The following is an 18,179-nucleotide window of genomic DNA, read 5'->3' as shown; positions in this document are numbered from 1 at the left end:
TGTATCAACATCTTAGCATTAGGTCGTTGTGTTACTCAACAATGTTTTTTCTCTTTTTCGTGGTATAAAGTAAGCTCGTTCGAGACAGATGGAGTTTTCTTTTTTATCTATTTAGCAATTTTCGCTTCTTGTATGGCGAACTTCATTCACCTGGAATGACATTGACATCAACATCAACTGCCTTGACATTGGCCATATTCAGCCACCGCAGGTCACCCTTGGCAGTCGACTTTCGGATACTGTACAGCTCATCAAGGAATGTCGGCACGAATGAGCCTGGTCCACGGACTTCGTTTCGCGCGGCGGCGAGCTCAGCAGCGAGTCCAAACATGACAGTTGCGGCGACAGCAGCGAGAAGAGGGTCAGCACCGTACGCAGCAACCATGGCGCTGACTGTTGTGCCAAGAGTGCACCCAGTGCCTGTGACTTCGCCAAGATAGGGATGTCCATTGCTGATGGCTATAGTACGAGTTCCGTCACTTACGAGGTCGGTGGCGCCTGTGAGTACGACGACGGTTTGCCGGTGCAAGGCGATGGAGCGTACAAGGGATGCCTTTTGAGTAAAAGTGAGGGAAGAAGTTGAGTCGACGCCCCGTTGTGTAGTTGTGGCGCCGGCTACAGTCTGAATCTCGCCTTCATTGCCCTTGATGACGGTAAAATGCCCAGCATCGAGAAGAGTCTTGACAGCATCTCGACGAACAGTGGTCGCACCAGCGCTGAGAACATGAGTAAAGTTGATTAATTGATGGTATTTTGGAGACTTACCCGACAGGATCAAGGACTATAGGTCTCTCAGCTTCATTGTAGGCCTTGATGGCTTGGAGATAGTTCTTGAGTCCATCGGGAGTGACGGTGCCCATGTTGACCACAAGAGCACCTCCAAGTTTGGCAAGATCAGCAGCTTCTTCCGCGTAGTTGGCCATGATGGGGCTTGCCCCAACACAGAGAGCCACATTGGCGGCAAAGTTTTGAACGACCTGGATTTCCAGCGTGAGAATTCAACATGGTCATGACATGAACCGAACTGTACTCACCAAGTTGGTCATGTTATGAGAAAGGGGCGTCTTGTCGGCTACGGCCTTGATGACTTCGGGGATTTTGGCGACGACGACCTTACCGAGGAGATCACGGGCAGCGGTGGCTGGCTCAGGAGCAGCGATGAGAGCGCTCACTACAGCAACACCATCGAGAGACTTGGAAGGGGACCCGGCTGCAGCGAGAACAGGGGCAGTGTTGCTGGCGTTGATACCGCCTATACAAACAGTAGGGACGGAACCATAGCCAGCATCATACAGGGCTGAGAGAATATCCCGGACTCCCGAGGGACCGATGATAGATTTTGTATCCTTTTTGCTGATGGTATGTCAGGGGCTGATGTGAGTCACACATGATGCTTGTATATCACTCACGTCTGAGTTGAGTAGACAGTTCCGATACCGAGGTAGTCAGCACCGGCTTCGCAAGCTTTGAGAGCTTCTTCTTTTGAACTTGCGGTTACGCCAATGATTTTGTTGGGGCCAAGAAGCTTTCTTGCTTCTTCATATGCTGTACCAAATGATCAGATCATATCTTGATGGGTGCCTAGGCAGTGAGAGATATCAACACAACATACCCATATCATCCTGTCCAATATGCACACCCTCACAGTCTATCTCAGCGGCAATGTCGACACGATCGTTGATGAGAAGGGGGACATTGTAACGACGGGCAACGGCGTGTAGCTTGTTGGCTGTGTCTACAGCGACTGAGCGCTCACTATGCTTGTCTCGGTATTGAAGGATGGTGACACCGCCTCGCAAAGAAGCCTCAACTACTTCTTCAAGGCTGCGATCGCCCAGAATCTCTGGCGTCGAGTCTGTGACCAAGTATAGGCCGTAGTTGACTGTAGGCTTGGCCATGGCGGATGGTTGATGGTGACGAAATCAGGCGGACGGCTTTGGCGGGGTTAGCGACATCAGTGTCTGGTAATTGATGATATAGTTGGGAGTGGAGACCTGCATATAATTAACTCTTTTTGGCTTATGCTTCAATTTCTGTTTGCCAATTAGAGTTGTGTTTTTTGCGAACGGAAATATATTTGGAACGGTAAGGGTGGAGTGAGCGATATTACAAGTGATGATGAGTTATAATGACATAGGGTAGGGCATGGAATGGATTGTACAACTGTGAGCTTATAGAAGACTTGGCAGCACTTCACTTTATTTGTGATTAATACATAAGTACGTACTATATGAGTTATTGATGAGGTAAAAAAAAACCCCATCAGAGTTGGAGGCGTATTTTCTTAAATCTTTCCAGTGGCTCCGAGGCTTTCCAACAATCGATTGCCCTAGAACCTAGAACCTCGAGATATCTCGACCAAAAATCCATGTAACCAACCAGTAAAACGGAATCATGAGCTTATTCTTTAGACTCATGCTCTTTGTCAAATACGCCGTCCGCCATAGAATCCACGCCGCTCGACCTTTGAGCTCATCAGTACCCTTCTGATGAATAGCCCTCCAACCTCCAAGATACGCCATTGTACCCCAGTTACGGAAGTGAAAGGGGGCGGTTGGAGGCCCCTGAGAAGATGTCCCGGCGTTGAATCTCTTGCCGAGATATGTAGCCTGTTGACTTGCTACTTGTGCAGTGGCAGGAAGTGATTCGCCTTGGATATTGGCGCAGTCACCAATTGCGTAGACGTCCGGGAGTGTCTTTGTGATTTGTTTGCCGCTGGAGTCTTGGGCTTCGACCTGGACTCGAAGGTGGGAATCGACAGCGAAGCCGCCTGTTTTGCAGTTCTTTGCGATCTTTCCCATGCCCTCCACCTCTCGTCCGACCAACTTGCCTACCAGAGGGTTCTGCATGAGACCCGTGCTCCAGACGACAAGGCCTGCTGCGACTTCTTCAGGCTCCTCCTTGATACGCATCAGGAGGACGTCGTCGTCTCGTCGAATGCCCTCGAGGTGATGCTCGGTCTTGACTTTGATGCCTGCACGGCTGAAGATGTTTGTGGCGTATGCGGCCAGATTGCGATCAAACATAGGCAGAACCTTTGGTGCAATGTCGTAGATGGTAATGGCAACGTGAGGCATTAGTTCGGGATACAGCTTGGCCAAGTCTTCGTGTATAAGATCGTGAAGCTCAGCCGCGTATTCGATACCTGTGGGACCGCCACCTACAACAGCAAAATGAAGTAATCGTTTCCTCTGAGCCGCGCTTGTGCTAGGCAGAGAAGCCTGCTCGAACTTCTGCAGCACTTTTAGACGTACTGTTCGGGCATCTGTGGCATCTCTCAGAAAACATGCGTGCTCCTTGACACCCTCCACACCAAAAGTCTGACTGTAGCACCCGACAGCGACTACAAGCTTATCATACGGGACCTGGAACTCGAGGCCCTTCAACAGATCCTTGCCTGAGCGAGCCGTGACTCCATCACGCTGGTTAGCTTCGACGGTGATGGTCTTGTTGGCAAAGTCAATATCAGAAGCCCAAGCCTGGTGGAACTCTGTAAGACCGAGTTTACGACAGGGTTCGACAGCAGCACGGAACTCGAGAGTGCCAACGGCGGTTGAGGCGATAAGGGGGGTGAAGACGAAGTGAGAGCGAGGAGAGATGAGAATCCGAGATGCTTGAGAGGGAGATATTGCCTTTGCCAGAGCGTATCCAGCCCAGCCCGAGCCTAGAACGACGATGCGCTCTTTACGCCCTGAAAGAAAGCTCATGTTAGTTAGGGTGGACAGTGACAGTGACGGGGGATGAGGTTCTCTGAGGCTTAAGGCGCAGAGGCAAAAGCACAAGCCAATTGACCCTCTCAACAAGCTAGCGAACTCACCTTGTTCAGTCACTGTACTGGCCAGTCTCTTGCAAGTGACTCTTCCCAACTTCACCAACAAACGCTGTTCTGTCCCCGTACGCCGTAGACCAAGTCCGATCATGGCGTATCTCCGAATTCCGCGTGACTAGAGAACCCGTAGTATCACGGAAACGCTAGCCAATGAGTTCTTGACGATGCAGACCAGAATATCTAAACCGTGGGTATGCGGTACCGCAAGTCGCGCCGTGTAAGTGGGTGTTTTGGCAGGGTCGTTTCTCTAGCTGCCTCCACCAGCATAGGAGGAACCGAGATAGAGTGATTAGGAGTGCGTGTTTAACAAACGTTGACTGGGACTTACTGAAAAGTATTATAAAAGCCATAACTAAGCGGGCGTTGGTGCTATTTAAGTAGCTACTTGGACTGTCTATATCAATCCATCGTCACTATTTTCTCCAGCTACATACGTACCTACCTTAGTGTTTTACTTGGTGTCAAAGCAAAGTACTAAGCCTGGTTCGTACCTGATACCCCTTCCGGGTGATCTACTACGATGGGTTTCCTTGTAGACGGTACTTGCGCCTGGGGCCCCCGGTCCTCCCGGTGAGCACTCCGCCAACGATAATTCACCGGAGCCGTCCCTTACATCTTCTTACTCACCTTGAAAGTTTTCCGCTCACGAGCTTGGACTCACGGTCGCGGACTGATCCGTGTCTCCGGAATCTGTGATATCCAAGACCCGGCTGTCCGATGCCATAGAAATATCTGCTACCAGCTGACTCACATGCCCTTGCTACCCAGCAAGACTCCGAATATACCCATGCCTATGCGAGTGTATTCAACATACTCTCACATGTCATACATACATAGCATTTCAGCCTCATGCTAACTTACTACTAACGAATCAAGCTTCTCCATTTTACATACATACATAGTAAACCTCTAATAGTTCATGCTAGTGTAAACTTTCTACGTCATGGCATGCTTATTCCCAGCTCCTCAAAGGCCAACTCCAGTCCTCCCTCCGCCTCATGCTGTTAATTATTTCTCTCCTTTTGTCTATTGTAGCATGGCATCCAAACTCTCCCCTAACACTCCCTCAATCTTAACTATCCATCGGTGTGTCTCCCGTTCAACTACCTCGTCATCGTCCTCCTGCAACTCGCTGATGCGAGGCAGCATCTCGTGCAGCATCGACAGCCACTCTTCGCCAAGACGATCTGTCAGTGCCTGCTCACACTTGACCGCGGCAAGTCTCACTGCCGCAGACTCGGATCGCAGGTGCTTCAGGAGGGCAGAGTTGAGCTCCTTCTGGTGAGCCTGTGAATCTGCCGCCGAGGCCAGCTCCACTGTTGTTGGGATGAGCTCCTCAGTCACCTCCACCGTACCAGCATGTGAGAATTGCTCCATCAGGACCGGCCCAACGGCGCTAAAGTGGGCCGGAGCCTGCCAGAAGTCATCCTGGTCATGCTCGAAGCAGTTGGCCAGGGTCCGTAGTACCCTTGACCAGAGTTGTCTCTCCTCGGGGCTCTTCAGATCCACCGACTTCAGGATCCTGACTGCATCCTCGACAATGTATGTAGCATAGTTGGTAACGATCGATTTAAGAGTGCCAAAGAATGCCTCAAGGAATCCATAGACACTGTATTGACGTAGCGAGCGTCCCACTCGGTCGCTCTTCGACAATCCAGAGCTTGACCACTCCATGAGTTGAACAAAGACAGGTCGGAATGCCGCATCGTTGAGCTTGTAGATCATCTTCAACGCTTTATCGTTGGTGCTGGCGTCAAGAGCACTGAGCCTCAGAAGATCTTGCTCACCAATCTCACCCTTAGCATGCTCCTGTCGTCGCAGATCAAAGACCTTTGTGAGGATGCTCGACAGTAGCGTGGCATTCTTGGAAATGCCAGACTTAGGGTGCTTATCAATGGCCAAGCCGAGAACATCAAGATATTCAGCAACAGCCTGTAAAAGTTAGCAATTGTCATGCACACAGTGATCATCAAACTTACAGAAAAGCCGGCACTTCTGGCACTATCCCAATTTCGGTCCATAGCCGAGAAGATCTCCTTCGCCTCAAGTTGCTTAGCCAGGAAGTGAAGACAGTCGACACGGCTTTCCTTCGTATCATCATCCAATTCGATCTCGGCCGATCTGTTGGAGACTTCCAGAATGCGATCAACGTATGTCGAAAGCATGTAGGGAAGGTGCTGAGCCAGAGCACTGATGAATCCGTAACAAGCAACATGAAGTTCCTCATCGCGAGCATCCCCCCTCAAGCTTTCGGCGAGATACTCAACAGCCTGCGGGATTACGCTCGGCAGAACGGGTACGATGGCGTCTTGCAGTACATCCACGAGCGAGGTAAGGCACAAGAGAGCCATAACTCGGAGCCGCTCCTCAGACTGCCCCAAGCAGTGCTCGCCAGCAATTGTTGTAGCTGCTGCCACAACAGCCTCGATATCCTTCTTTCCATACTTTTCGGCAATCTTGTCAACGCATGTGACAGCGGTGTGCTTGTATCGTATATCGGTCGACTCTCTGATGCCGGCCGTAAGCTGCGGAAGGAAAGCAAGCAAGGCAGTCCTTGATGCTGGGTCGGTGTTGCTCTCCTGTTCCACTCGAACCTCAAGAGCACGCAGGACCTTTTGCCGCAGTCCCATGTCAGGTCTGTCGAGCAGGTTCTCAACAGCCTTGATAAACTCTCCAATGGACAATAAGTTGAGATGATTGGAGAGAGCCTGTCCGCAGCGGCCATGGAGAGTTTTATTCGCCTTGACCGTATCAGCTAGAACAAGGATGTTTTCGAGAAGCGTGGCATAGAGCTCCCTCAGCCTCGATGCCTCCATATCATCCTTCTCCATCAAACCTCCGATCTGCGCTCTGAGTTTCTTGTTAGCCAAGAAGCTAGGGAAGGCCGATAGCTGTCGGAGAGCAATGGCTTCGACATCCTTGTTTTTGTCCTCAGTCTCGTCAGTGACACCGAGGAGGACGAGAGAGATGCCAGGCTTTGCCTTGAACAGGTCAGCAGTAAGGTCGAGCTGCTTGACGAGCGATTCGAGTTGTGTTGGGATACTGAAGTGATTCAATAACTCGATAATGAATTGCAGCAGAGCGTCACTCGCACCGTATCGATCAACCAGCATACTGATAAGAGCGTGGAGGAAGTCTTGTGGGCCGAGGGTCTCAACGAGGGCAACAAACAACCCCTGTCGTCGATGAGCGGGGATGTGCTCGTATGCCGTTGTGAAGCTGACAAGAATATCGGAGGCACCAGCGATGGGGCTCTTCTGCCCCTGACGCAGAGAGTCGATTAGTGGAGGAATAACTTCCTTGATAGTCTGAGACACAACATGGGCAGAGTAGTCGTCGCTTTGGCGAAGCACCGAGGTACCCATGAAGGTGAAAATGGGCATGACACTATGCAGGACCAAGTTCGGCGCAGTAGTGGCCAGACTGGCAATCAGGAGAAGGGCAGCATTCTGAACAACGGGGCTCGAAGATCTTTGGATGCAGTTCACAAGCAAATCTCCGTACCCACCAGAGCTATCAATCGTGAGCTTCTTATTCGCCTTGTAAGCTGGCATCATGGCCAAGAGGCTTCGAAGAATGAGGTTCTGTAGGTAGCCCAGCTCAGATCCGACCACTGTTCTAAAGTGCTGGAGCTCAGAGAGGGCAGTAAACAGGCCATCCAAGAGCTCAGGATGCTCAACTGGGTCCGAGTTCTCGACTAGCTGCAGAACGAATGTGACCTTTCGCAGCGACTGGCTGAGTTCGGGAGTAACCTGAGTGATGAGACCACGGTCGGCTCCAGAAGAGCTAGTTCGGCGGCGCTTGTTGGGTGGAGGCTCAGTGACCATCTTCGTTCCAGTCTGTATCGACTGAAGAAAGTCATGAAGAATATCGGTGGTGAGTCGCACGTTCCTCAAAAAATCGGCCGCCTCTGCAGAAACAACCGATTTGCTGTCAGTCGAGACCGCTGATTCCTGGGAGATCTCCAGCAACTGATCAGCAGCCGTTGACTTGACATTAGGCTTCATAGAAGACCACATCTTCTTCATGCGAGTGAAAGTTGCACGAATAAGATCAGCCTTTTCTCGTTGGTCTGGATCTCTGAGAAACTCCAGGAAGAACTCTAAGCCTGCGACGTCGTTTGGCACCACAACATCGACAAAACAGTTGTCCAGATCTGACTTTTCTAGACGTTCTGCGCTGCAGAGCTTAGCTGCCTCATCCTCGCTAAGACTTGCCCACCATTGCAAAACAGGGAGTAGAAGTTGCGTTCTTGTCGTGGTGCTGACGCCTCGGACTTCGTTGACGGTCTTCAACAACCTGCTCTTTACCAGGATCAATGGTGTGTTGACGATGTGTGAGGCCAGAAACTGAAGGAAAGATAGTCTTCCAGGTTGGGACAAATGGTCCTTCTTATCCAACGCAGGGTTCGGCTTAGACTGGTATTTGCCTTGCTCAATTGCGGTACGAAGGACGGCAGCGATATGTTCAGGGTCCATGACACACTCCTCAACGGTAGGAAGAATCTGAAGATGCAGAACCTTGGCGACAACATCAGATGGTAGTGACATTATTTCTTTGGACTTTCCGTAGAGGCTCTGTTGACCCCAGAGGTTGAGTCCCGTAGAAGGAACTGGAGGAGTGTATAGGCCAGTAAGGACAGTGATTAGATCGGCCGCGGCTTGACGGACGCGCTTAGAAGGATCGCTGAGTGCTGAGATACAGTAGGGGAGAAGAGCCTGGAGATCGGCTGTTCCAGCATCGCCAACTTTTAACCTTTTCTTGGTCATGTCCAGAGCTGCAACACGAGCTAGGGCTGGGTAGGGACCGCTCCAGATGCGAATGAAGAAACTGAAGTACGTGCAGTCCTTGAAAGCGGTCTGTCGGTGAAGCTTGGGGTTGAGATCGAATTCGGAAAGCAGGCCCTCATTTTGCGTGCTATTGGAAACAACAGAAAAGAAGATATGGCTGAATTCGTCAAAGATCTCGCCGGGTTGAGGCACGAGACAAGGAGAGAGCGATTCGGACCGGCTGGAAAGTTCCTCGAGCAACGAACCCAGATCCTGGGGTACGTTCTTCTCATTATTGCCATTACTTATCTCTGTATCGTCTTTGATCGAATCGGGGAGTCGTCGAGAGCGGAATGAAAGGTCGAGCTTCATCTCAAGCTCCTCAATATCGAACTTGACTTCTTCAATAACCGACTGGATAGTGTCGCCAGATTTGCCGGTGCTCTGAGACAGAGCAATCAGTGCTGAACCGAGTTCCCGTCGAAGTGCGCCGTCCTCGTCGTTATCATCGCTAAGTCGATGCGCAGTCAAGATAAGAGACTTGAAGATTACAGCGATTTGTTTGTCCTTAAGGACCGAGCTGCTGAGAATAGTGATAATAGTCGCCAAACCTCGAGCGTCGCCCTTTTTGGTAAGTCTCTCTATCAATGCAAGACAGAGGCCATTTGCTAGTTTGTCCACCCGCCGCTCTTGGCCGATCTCTACAAGTAGCTTTCCAATATCTGTGACCTTCATAAGCGCTTTTGTGGTCTTGCTGCTCATTTGCTTCGCAGAACGGTATTGCGCCAAGATAGCCAGACATACAAGAGCAGGCCGCACCGTGTCGTTAGTCCAGCCATAGACCGTCTGGTCCATGAATGCAGTGACAGCGTTATCCTCAAGGTTGCCCTTGGCGACAAACACTGCGATCGCCATATATGAAGCAATCTGAATACTAGGGACTTTCTTCATGACCAAGGACTCAGCAAAGACAGGTCCCAGTCGATGAAGCAGAGCCTGGTCATTCTCGCTCTGAACTGCAGCCCGGCCTGATCTGGTCTTGTCTAGGATACCACTGACGGCCTCTGTCATGATGCCGGCCCAGAATGAGACCAAGGCGGAATAGTTGTACTGCATCCGACATGATTCGAGGGTGTACTCGGATGTGAGAGTTAAAAATGAAGGGTGCTGAATAGCCTCGCGGACCAAGACATGTCGGGGAGGCGATGTGACGGAGCGAATGTAAGGGCCGAGGAAGCGGAAGTCATGAGGGATTTTGCTCGGCAGAATCGAAAGGAGGGTAGCGAAGGCCGGTATGGAATGGTAAGGCAGGAAAGTGAGCAACAGAGCTTGTGTGTTTTCCTCATGAATTCTTCGCAGTGTTAGTTTGCTTTCCCGCACCCATCGCAGAATACATGGTCTTACCTGAATCTTCGAATGAGCCACTCAATAGACTTTATCGTAGGCATCAGCCTTAGTCGACTGCCCGCGAGGCGCAGGAAGGCCTCGACCCGGCGGTCCAATTCCTCATTCTCAGAAGCTGTGAGCTGGGTACGATCTTGGTTCTGACTCTCCTCGCTGAAGATGGTAGACTGGAAGGGCGCGAATCGAGCATCGAGTTGACAGAGCTCCTCAAAGCCCTGGAAGCAGGTTGTGTAAAGAGTTTGGTAGCTCTGAGTAGCAGCGACTCGAGGTTCCCATATCAACGACTTTGAATGGGCAGCCTTTTGCGCCTTGACGTTGAGAGTGGACTTCGAATTGGCAGCCACCTGCGCCAATTGAGTAGCGAGAGCAGTCGCCATGATTTAAAGGGCTGCGACTCAGGCTCTGGGCGGTAGATGGCGTAAGGATGTCGATGAGATGGTCACTGGCAGCATTAGAGTGCAGCAGGTTTGAAAATATTTTGGCGACTACGAAAAGAACTTTGTTATCGATAAGAAACGCACGGGTTCCACGGGCAGCTACCCCACATAGGTACTAACTCCCTAGTACCTTCCTAGCCTAGTACTTCGTGACGTTAAGACAAACGAGGAATATTCCTACCTGGACTTTCTCTGGATAAGGTAGATATGCGAGCTTTGAATTGCAAACCTGATTATTACTATTATCGCTATTTCATTCGAAGTCCAATATACTAAGTCTCGGCGGAGTTCGTCCCATATCTCCCTCTACTATAGTTGGCGCTATATCCTTCCGGCCCCTAGGCCCCCACCATCCAACTGGCTGCATTGATTAGAAGAACATTTGACTCAACGATGGGCTACTTTCTATATGCCTCAGGGAGAAGGAAACTTCTGGGATCAATTCGGAGTGCCAAAATAAACTGGTCTAAACGGCCTCTAAGTCGGCATGAGCTTACCCAAGTATTTTCATCACTCAGAGAAGAGGTCCTAAGTGTTTCTGCTTCCCCTTGACATGATATCAGATTCTATACTGGTTGTCAAGTACACTGCTTATGGGGCACAACTGGTTAAGACCTGAAGTTGGTAGGAAGTGAATAATTTCCGATTTAAGAAATAAGAAATAGGCAAATAATGCTTTGAAGGATACTTATTCCGCTTGCTGAGACCTCCAAACCCTGTTTATGTGGATAGAAAGGAAAGATAATGCATGTCTTAGTCCAATGTTCGACTTAAAAAAGATACTATGTTATTGGCTCGAAACCCCCACAATGCGCAGAGGACCACATGAGAAACGGGTGGGATAAGGCCTGTTAGAAACCAACATTTAAGCCGTAAGTTTCTGGTGACTTGTTAATCTATTTAACCGCACGATTGAGGCTGTCAGGGTCGCAAAGTCTCCCCTTCTGATAGAGCTTAAATCTGACGTTTTCCGCGACGAACAGAGCTTCTACGGAATCAAAACACTTTTACCACGTCCCAACATGGCTGTAAGCAACGCTCAACTTGCAGTCAACGCCAAAAAGAAAAAGCTCACACATCACAGTGGACAGTTCCTCAGGTCGTTCTCTTCGGAGACTCTTTGTTCCAACAATGCTCAGATATCCAGGACGGCTTCTCTTTCCAAGCTGCTCTCCAGTCTGGTGAGAATCCAACATAAGTGACCGCACAGGAAGCGGCCTGACTTGCTGCAGATTTCATTCGACGTTTGGATATTGTGAACCGGGGATACTCGGGTTTCAACACCGACATCGCTCTGAGATATCTCCCTGAAATCTTCCCGGAACGAACAGCCTCATCACCTAAGATGGACTATCTGGTACGGTGCCGCCATATGAAGCGAAGAATGTGTAGCTAAAAATGAACAGGTTCTCCTGTTTGGCGCAAATGATGCTGTGCTTCCTGGCGCTATCACCAAGCAGCATGTTCCTATAGATCGGTACAAGGAAAACCTCACCAAGATCATCAACCACCCGCGCATCGCTGCTCACAAGCCCCAGATTCTGCTAGTGACGCCCCCTCCCCTGGATGAGATCAAGACGACCCCTCGATCCATCGAGAATGGCCACCAAGGAGCAGTTCGCAAGTCGGCCATTAGCGCTGCCTACTCCGAGGTGGCTCGTGAGGTCGCGCGAGAGAATCCTGGGGTTATTCTGGTTGACCTTTGGAAGGCCCAGATGGACAAGGCCATCTCCCTCACTCCTGACGATTACACCCCTGGTGGACCATGGCTAGGCGACCCTGAGAACGGTAAGCAGGGTGGCCTGGATACTCTCCTTCACGACGGGCTCCATATGAGCGGATCTGGTTATCAGGTATTCTATGAGAGCCTTAAGCCATTTATCGGTAAGGAGTGGCACGGCCTCGCGGACGATGATCGCAAAGGGTTTGTGATACCAGATTGGCGAGAACTGCTGGAGCTCAAGCCCAATCTGAACACTGGCGATTAGATGGGATGCAGTTTATGGCATTTGACATCAGAGGCACTGATTGAGTACAAAGTATCTAGATATATGCGTTGCGCAGAGTTTCTTGTGTCTTTGATCCAACGTTCCAGCAATGAAGTGTGAGCGAGGCTTGAGGTATGCTAAGACAATTTCACTCCACTACCTTACTTAGTACCTACCTACTACCTAAGTACCTAGGTAGCCCCTTCCTCGGGGGCAAGAAAACAGCAAACCTCGCTGTAGGGTGTCAAGATAAACTTAGCAAAAGTCATCCTAAACTTAGGCTATATCACCTAAGTCTTTTTGTCATTTAGGATTGAGGTCCTGTGTTTTCTTTCCTCCCCTAGCCCCTCTGTCCCAGGAAACGGGATGCACATACCTATGCGTGCTACGTTCCAGAGGACACTTGCTTGAAATGTGAGAATCTTGACTGTGGACATTCAACAAATTGGTATATACCCTGCTGTGTTATTCGAATGGGCACAGCCCCGTACCTCGGATGTAGTTGCAGGGAACCAAATCTAGGATAATAGAAAACTCGGGATCTTTTTATCATAAATGGCAAAGAGTCCTGGTTGTGGTATATATAATCTACCAGTCGGTAGGCCTCTAGGCAAGTAACCTGGAACCTAGTTACTAATAATTTTGGCACCTTGGCCTTGGGGGGCAAGAAAACACCGGACCTTGATATGAGGTGTCAAAATAAACTTAGCAAAAGATATCCTAAATTTATATAAAGTTACCTAAGTCTTTTTATCATCCAGGGTTAAGGTCCTGAGTTTTCTGTCCTCCCCTAGCTTGGTTCAGGGACAGAGGTTCTCCAGCTGTTACTCCCTGATGAAGCTAGGATGGACTGCATAGGTGACGACAGTTCGAGGCACTGGAACCCGTAGACCTCCAATCGTACTCCCCTTAGTGGCTAGCCCCCCCTGACGTTTAATGCTTACAGTTGGTTACTTCAACACGCCACAAGCGCTAGAAGAACCGCCACGTTAGCGCGCCAGCCTTTGTCTCGACTACCTTACCTACTCAGGCCTCGAGTTGCTCCCGTCCGTTTCTTGAATTCAATCCACACCAGCGCCATCTGAATATCCTTTCGGACTTCAACCTTTGATAATTCTCCCTGTTTTCAACTCCTGACGTACCTCTACGACCTCGAATACGCCTCAAGATTCCCCTCAAGCTTACGAACACACGGTGTCGACTGTTACCCCTCCGTAAAAGCCACCCACGATCCCAGCTGCTTTCAACCTCTCGCCCGCTTTACACCATTCATTTACACCTAACTTCGATCCCTATCTTTCATATCAGGATCGGCCTATGTCAAATCTGGCCAATTTTCTACCTGCCATCTCTCATCAATTGTGACGCCTATATTCTTAGCCCTCTTCAAATACGATAGTTGCTTCCATAAGTAGGTTGTCTCGCAACACTCGCCAATAAACGAGCACGCCTCGCCGATCGTCACGTCCACAACTATCACGATCCTAAGTCGCACTTTCGACCTGGGCACCTTTTTAATCGACCCTTGAATACCAAATATACGTCAAGCTACTTACCAGCCGCTCTATTTGAGGCCACTACTCACCACGACCAGGTGATTATCGAGATCGCACTCTGCTTGTCGAAGGCCCTGTGGTCTACACTAGGCGATGCGGCGGGGAGGGAGGACCTCGTGAACTAAATCTTAACTGGGGATCGAGGTCGGAAGTACCAATTGTTTTTATTGTCGAAAAAGTTGTGCTGGATCAAAGCCTATGCTGTACGATTGAAGCCATTGTCTGTTCTGCCCTTCTCTACTGGCGCCTCCAAGTCCCCCTCGTCTCTCGATTTCCTTCTTCCTATCCTTGTTAGTCGAGCCACCAGCCCTCGATCTGCAGTCAATCGGCGTTCTCTACACCTGGAATTGGAGCCTTGTTGTCCAATCAGACCTGACCTGGGGATGGATCCCAGATTTCCAGTCTCTCGCGAAGATCTGTACAGTCTGCAGATGGAAGTGAAGCAAGTGCAATATACTCAGAGCAATCATGCTGAACGGCTTCTTCGATTGGAAAAGAAACAGGCGGATGATGCTGCACTGAAGTCTGTCTGGAACTCTCCCTTTCCAGGTGTCTTGAGTGGCACACCTCAAACAGGTGAGTTCTCAGCCTGTTGACATTTTGATCATTCCCTTACAAATTTTAGGACCTGTTTCCATTCCACACAATGACATGTTTGATGACTTGGATGAGCAAGGTGAGGAGCTTCTAGGATCTCTTCATCTTGGACCAGCAGAGGAAGAGCCGGTTCGCCGAGGCGCTGCTTCGCGGGCTAATAGTGTTCGATTCGACGAAAGCGCCCTGCACGGATCCAGTTGGGGAGGCCCAAGCAATCGTCACTCTGGAGACTTTGGCCCTGTTCGTCCTGGAAGTGGCCTAATGATGGAGCGCTCATTATCTCACAAGTCGGATGGACGACACAGTTCTGCTGGGCATTCAGTCCACTCTCACCACTCCATTGCTTCTGGCCGGGCTAGTAGCTTAGGCCTTGATAATAACTTTGCTGTTGGCGACGACGACGACGACGACTCGTTCGACATTCCTGGCCCCCCTGCGGCGTTTTATGTCCTCGGGACAGTCCCTTCGATCGTTCGATGTTGGTTAACCACCAACTTTGGCCACTCAACACTCCTCTACGCCGACGTTTGCAGTGGCTCGCAAAAGTCCACGGTTGAGTGTTCTCTCCTCAGAGAGTTGGATCTTGTTGATCAGATCCATCGCGAGGTTGACGGTGCATATCGCGTTAGGTTGAATGTCTACTTTGCAGAGGCTGTGGTGACACATCATGGCAGTCGGTCTAGTAGCCCTCATGGGCCTGTCCCTTCAATCACGGTCTTTTTCGAGGTCCTTGGAGTGACAGAGCAGCCTATTCGGGCTGTAGATCGCAAAGCCATTCGAATTTACTTGGGCAGCGATGCTCTCAGAGCCCATTCCGCAGATATTCTATTTTCCCAGAATACTATGACCCTGCGTGGCGACGAGCGAGAGCGACTTCAGGTCCCCTTTGTCCGACCAGAGGATGAAAACGTGTTTCGGAATATTTGCACTACCAACATGGTCCCAGAGAAGCCCAAGTTGAATGCAAATGCTGCTCCTTTCGTCTCTGGGGATTTCAGCCAGACTAGCCAGGAGAGTAATCCTGACACGGAGGCTCCTCAGCAGGATTATGAGTCTCGAAGCGAAATGTCGCCAATGGCAATTGACGCGGTTCTCCATAAGCGACCCAGTTCCAGAGGCAGTGTGTCCGGTGCGGAGAGTGAGAGAAGGTCTCGTGGACTCACCAACGGAGACCAATCAGGTCCTAAGGAGCGTGCTGCTGAGCATTCTGCCCCCGAAGGCTCCAGGCGAGAACCCCTTTCAGGGATTTGGGGATCATGGCGCCACGGATCAGGGAATGGAGTGGACGGCCCGCACAGAGATGGTTCATTGAGTGGATATCAACCTGCCGGCCGAGGCCGCAACATGAAAGTTCTGAAGCCCCAGAAGTCGGCCACGAGGACAGTTTCTTCTTATGATGCCTCTTCGTCAAAAGGCCAGGGAGATGGTCGACGCAAGAGTCAAGTCAGCGTTGGGGAGAACGGTGGCACTCCTGCCAATCGATGGGAGGCTAAGCGTGCGGTGAGTATGAGCAGCGAACACAAAGCGCAATCGCAGTCACAGTCGCTTCCACCTCCAAGTCGTGATGGTCGCAGCGCCAATGCCAATGCCAACGCCAACGCCAACAGCAACAGCAACAATTCCCTGCCTAGGTCTGCCAACCCTGTCGGAGTTGCTTCAGCGTTCTCATGGATGACACCAACATCCAAAGCCAAAACAACTGCGGGCTCAGAATAAAGTGTTTGGATGGCTTGCCAGTGGCCATTCCTTTCTTTATCAGCCGTGTAGACTTTCAGGTCCCTTGAAGTTCATTCTTTGGTCTATGGAGACGATAAATGGGCAGACTCGAAGAAGTGCAGAATTGCAATGACCCGGTCATTCGGGGTCCTTAAACAGGGTTGATTAACGGCGATTGCGACTTGCTGTAACAAAACGAAACGGAACAGAAAATAAGAAAACAAATAGAGGCAAAGGCGATTTGATGCTTTGCTAGAAAAGAAAAGAACAGAAATTGAGAGCAATGATGTTTGTACTATGCAAATGTATGTCTAATCTATCATTAAATAAGTATGTCACTACGCCTATATCTTGGATCCAGGAGGCAAGGCTTGCCAAACCTTTCTGGTGTCTGCAATTGACTCCTTGACAACACCAATCAGTCCCTTGAAAGCAGGGTGTTGCGAATCTCCCACGCATTCATACATCCAGCTCTCGCTCGACGTGACCGTGATTCCGGGCTCGGCACGCAATCGATCGAGGGCAATGTCGACCTCGCGAGGATTACAGCTGGATACTCCATCAGCAATGACATACACCTTATGCCCTGCGTCGCGCAAATCGAGCGCTGTCTGGGTAATGCAGATATGAGACTCAATGCCGACAAGAGCGATTTCGGAGCCTTGAGGTAGATCGACGGTGATGGAGGGAATGGACATGGAGAAACGTGTCTTGTCGTGTGGTGACGAGGGGAGGAGCTGCGCCAGAGCTGAAACTGTGGGACCAAGCTTGGCTGAGGTCTGGGTCGTGGTTACGACGGGAACGGAGAGAGTGTTTGCGAATTTGAGGAGCTTTTGGGTGGTGAGGACGCTGAGGTTGATTAGCTGAGTGGCGTCGAATGAACCTGGGCTGCCATACATGCTATCGAATTCGTGAATGACATGGCGAAACTTTTCTTGAATATCGCAAACGCTAAACCACTCTTGATTAGATGTTTCTCTCAGATCGAAAGTACTGTAATGATACATACAAGATCCTTGGGTTCTCTGACCGCCGCAAGTCAGCATCTCTCTTCTTCGTAGACTATGTGGCCCATATCAGATCATAGGTAGTACTAGGAAAGGTACTTACTGAACCGCAGCTCGTTTTGCGCTGGGGATGACATGGCGCGAATCTGGTGCAGCGTGGAGCCAGGAGCAGGACGAGACACGGCAGTGCCTTCTAGAGATGTGCTAGCCAATCTCGATGTTGCTGAATTACTGATACTTGCTGCCGCAGCCCGCGAACCTATAGCCAACCGAGATAATCCACGTCGAGAAATGACAGTCGAGAGAACTTGCATAACGAGATCGTAAGGCCAAGATCGAGGGAGGACTCACTCATCAAACCAAGAAAATGAACGGAAGAGATGAACGTACAGATTAAGTAAGTTCCAGTCTCTGGTTGATGTGATCTCAATGGCAAGGAAAAGAAAATAAAATCGGGATCTGAGACATTTGGAGGTGGTTGAGTTCGAGGAGGGTGGTGGGTGGCTGAGGTGAGGGACGGTATAGCTAGAGGTTAGCCGCAGCGCGGGGCAACGGCAGTGGAAAGTGGGGGTGATCGACGGGCTGTTGTTGCATTAGGTTAATTAGCAGTTTACCTTTCAACCTGCTGAACCCTAAGTGCACCAGGAGTACTAACTTAAGTATAAGGCGAATAGGTTAGTAGTCTTAAAGACAGTGACCTCAGGTCCCAAATACCATGGAGAGTCACTGACGACAAGGTCATCTGTCTCTCATCAGATCCATTGTATTCACAATTTGGTGTTGGACAAGAAATGACTTGTCTGAATAATCAAGTCAAGCTACTGAATGTCTCTAAAGTAAAGCAATTTTGTCCACAGCCTAGTCTAAACAATGCTT

At 50.2% G+C, this 18,179-nt stretch overlaps 6 protein-coding genes across 6 annotated transcripts; 2 read left to right on the top strand and 4 right to left on the bottom strand.

The window, feature by feature from the left end:
• Positions 1 to 142: 142 nt before the first annotated feature.
• On the bottom strand, positions 143 to 1,898 carry FMAN_04751 (uncharacterized protein; the record flags this gene model as incomplete). The annotated part of the gene is made up of 5 exons (XM_041828505.1): positions 143 to 716; positions 766 to 977; positions 1,035 to 1,353; positions 1,410 to 1,545; positions 1,613 to 1,898. The coding sequence occupies 5 exons, from the start codon at positions 1,896 to 1,898 to the stop codon at positions 143 to 145; spliced, it is 1,527 nt and encodes a 508-aa protein (XP_041679362.1).
• Positions 1,899 to 2,336: 438 nt separating this feature from the next.
• On the bottom strand, positions 2,337 to 3,920 carry FMAN_04752 (uncharacterized protein; the record flags this gene model as incomplete). The annotated part of the gene is made up of 2 exons (XM_041828504.1): positions 2,337 to 3,691; positions 3,818 to 3,920. 2 exons carry the CDS (start codon positions 3,918 to 3,920, stop codon positions 2,337 to 2,339), a joined length of 1,458 nt encoding a protein of 485 aa, XP_041679361.1.
• A 935-nt stretch (positions 3,921 to 4,855) lies between these two features.
• On the bottom strand, positions 4,856 to 10,379 carry FMAN_04753 (uncharacterized protein; the record flags this gene model as incomplete). The annotated part of the gene is made up of 3 exons (XM_041828503.1): positions 4,856 to 5,761; positions 5,809 to 9,949; positions 10,003 to 10,379. 3 exons carry the CDS (start codon positions 10,377 to 10,379, stop codon positions 4,856 to 4,858), a joined length of 5,424 nt encoding a protein of 1,807 aa, XP_041679360.1.
• Positions 10,380 to 11,461: 1,082 nt separating this feature from the next.
• FMAN_04754 (uncharacterized protein) lies at positions 11,462 to 12,427 on the top strand (the record flags this gene model as incomplete). Its single annotated transcript, XM_041828502.1, has 4 exons — positions 11,462 to 11,467; positions 11,524 to 11,620; positions 11,672 to 11,796; positions 11,846 to 12,427. The coding sequence occupies 4 exons, from the start codon at positions 11,462 to 11,464 to the stop codon at positions 12,425 to 12,427; spliced, it is 810 nt and encodes a 269-aa protein (XP_041679359.1).
• A 1,939-nt stretch (positions 12,428 to 14,366) lies between these two features.
• FMAN_04755 (uncharacterized protein) lies at positions 14,367 to 16,296 on the top strand (the record flags this gene model as incomplete). Its single annotated transcript, XM_041828501.1, has 2 exons — positions 14,367 to 14,559; positions 14,609 to 16,296. 2 exons carry the CDS (start codon positions 14,367 to 14,369, stop codon positions 16,294 to 16,296), a joined length of 1,881 nt encoding a protein of 626 aa, XP_041679358.1.
• A 344-nt stretch (positions 16,297 to 16,640) lies between these two features.
• On the bottom strand, positions 16,641 to 17,440 carry FMAN_04756 (uncharacterized protein; the record flags this gene model as incomplete). Its single annotated transcript, XM_041828500.1, has 4 exons — positions 16,641 to 17,145; positions 17,194 to 17,247; positions 17,306 to 17,321; positions 17,407 to 17,440. 4 exons carry the CDS (start codon positions 17,438 to 17,440, stop codon positions 16,641 to 16,643), a joined length of 609 nt encoding a protein of 202 aa, XP_041679357.1.
• Positions 17,441 to 18,179: the final 739 nt, after the last annotated feature.

Source organism: Fusarium mangiferae, assembly GCF_900044065.1.
Source record: "Fusarium mangiferae strain MRC7560 genome assembly, contig: FMAN_scaffold003, whole genome shotgun sequence".
Classification (NCBI taxonomy): domain Eukaryota; kingdom Fungi; phylum Ascomycota; class Sordariomycetes; order Hypocreales; family Nectriaceae; genus Fusarium; species Fusarium mangiferae.
This window is presented reverse-complemented; position numbering and strand designations above follow the sequence as displayed.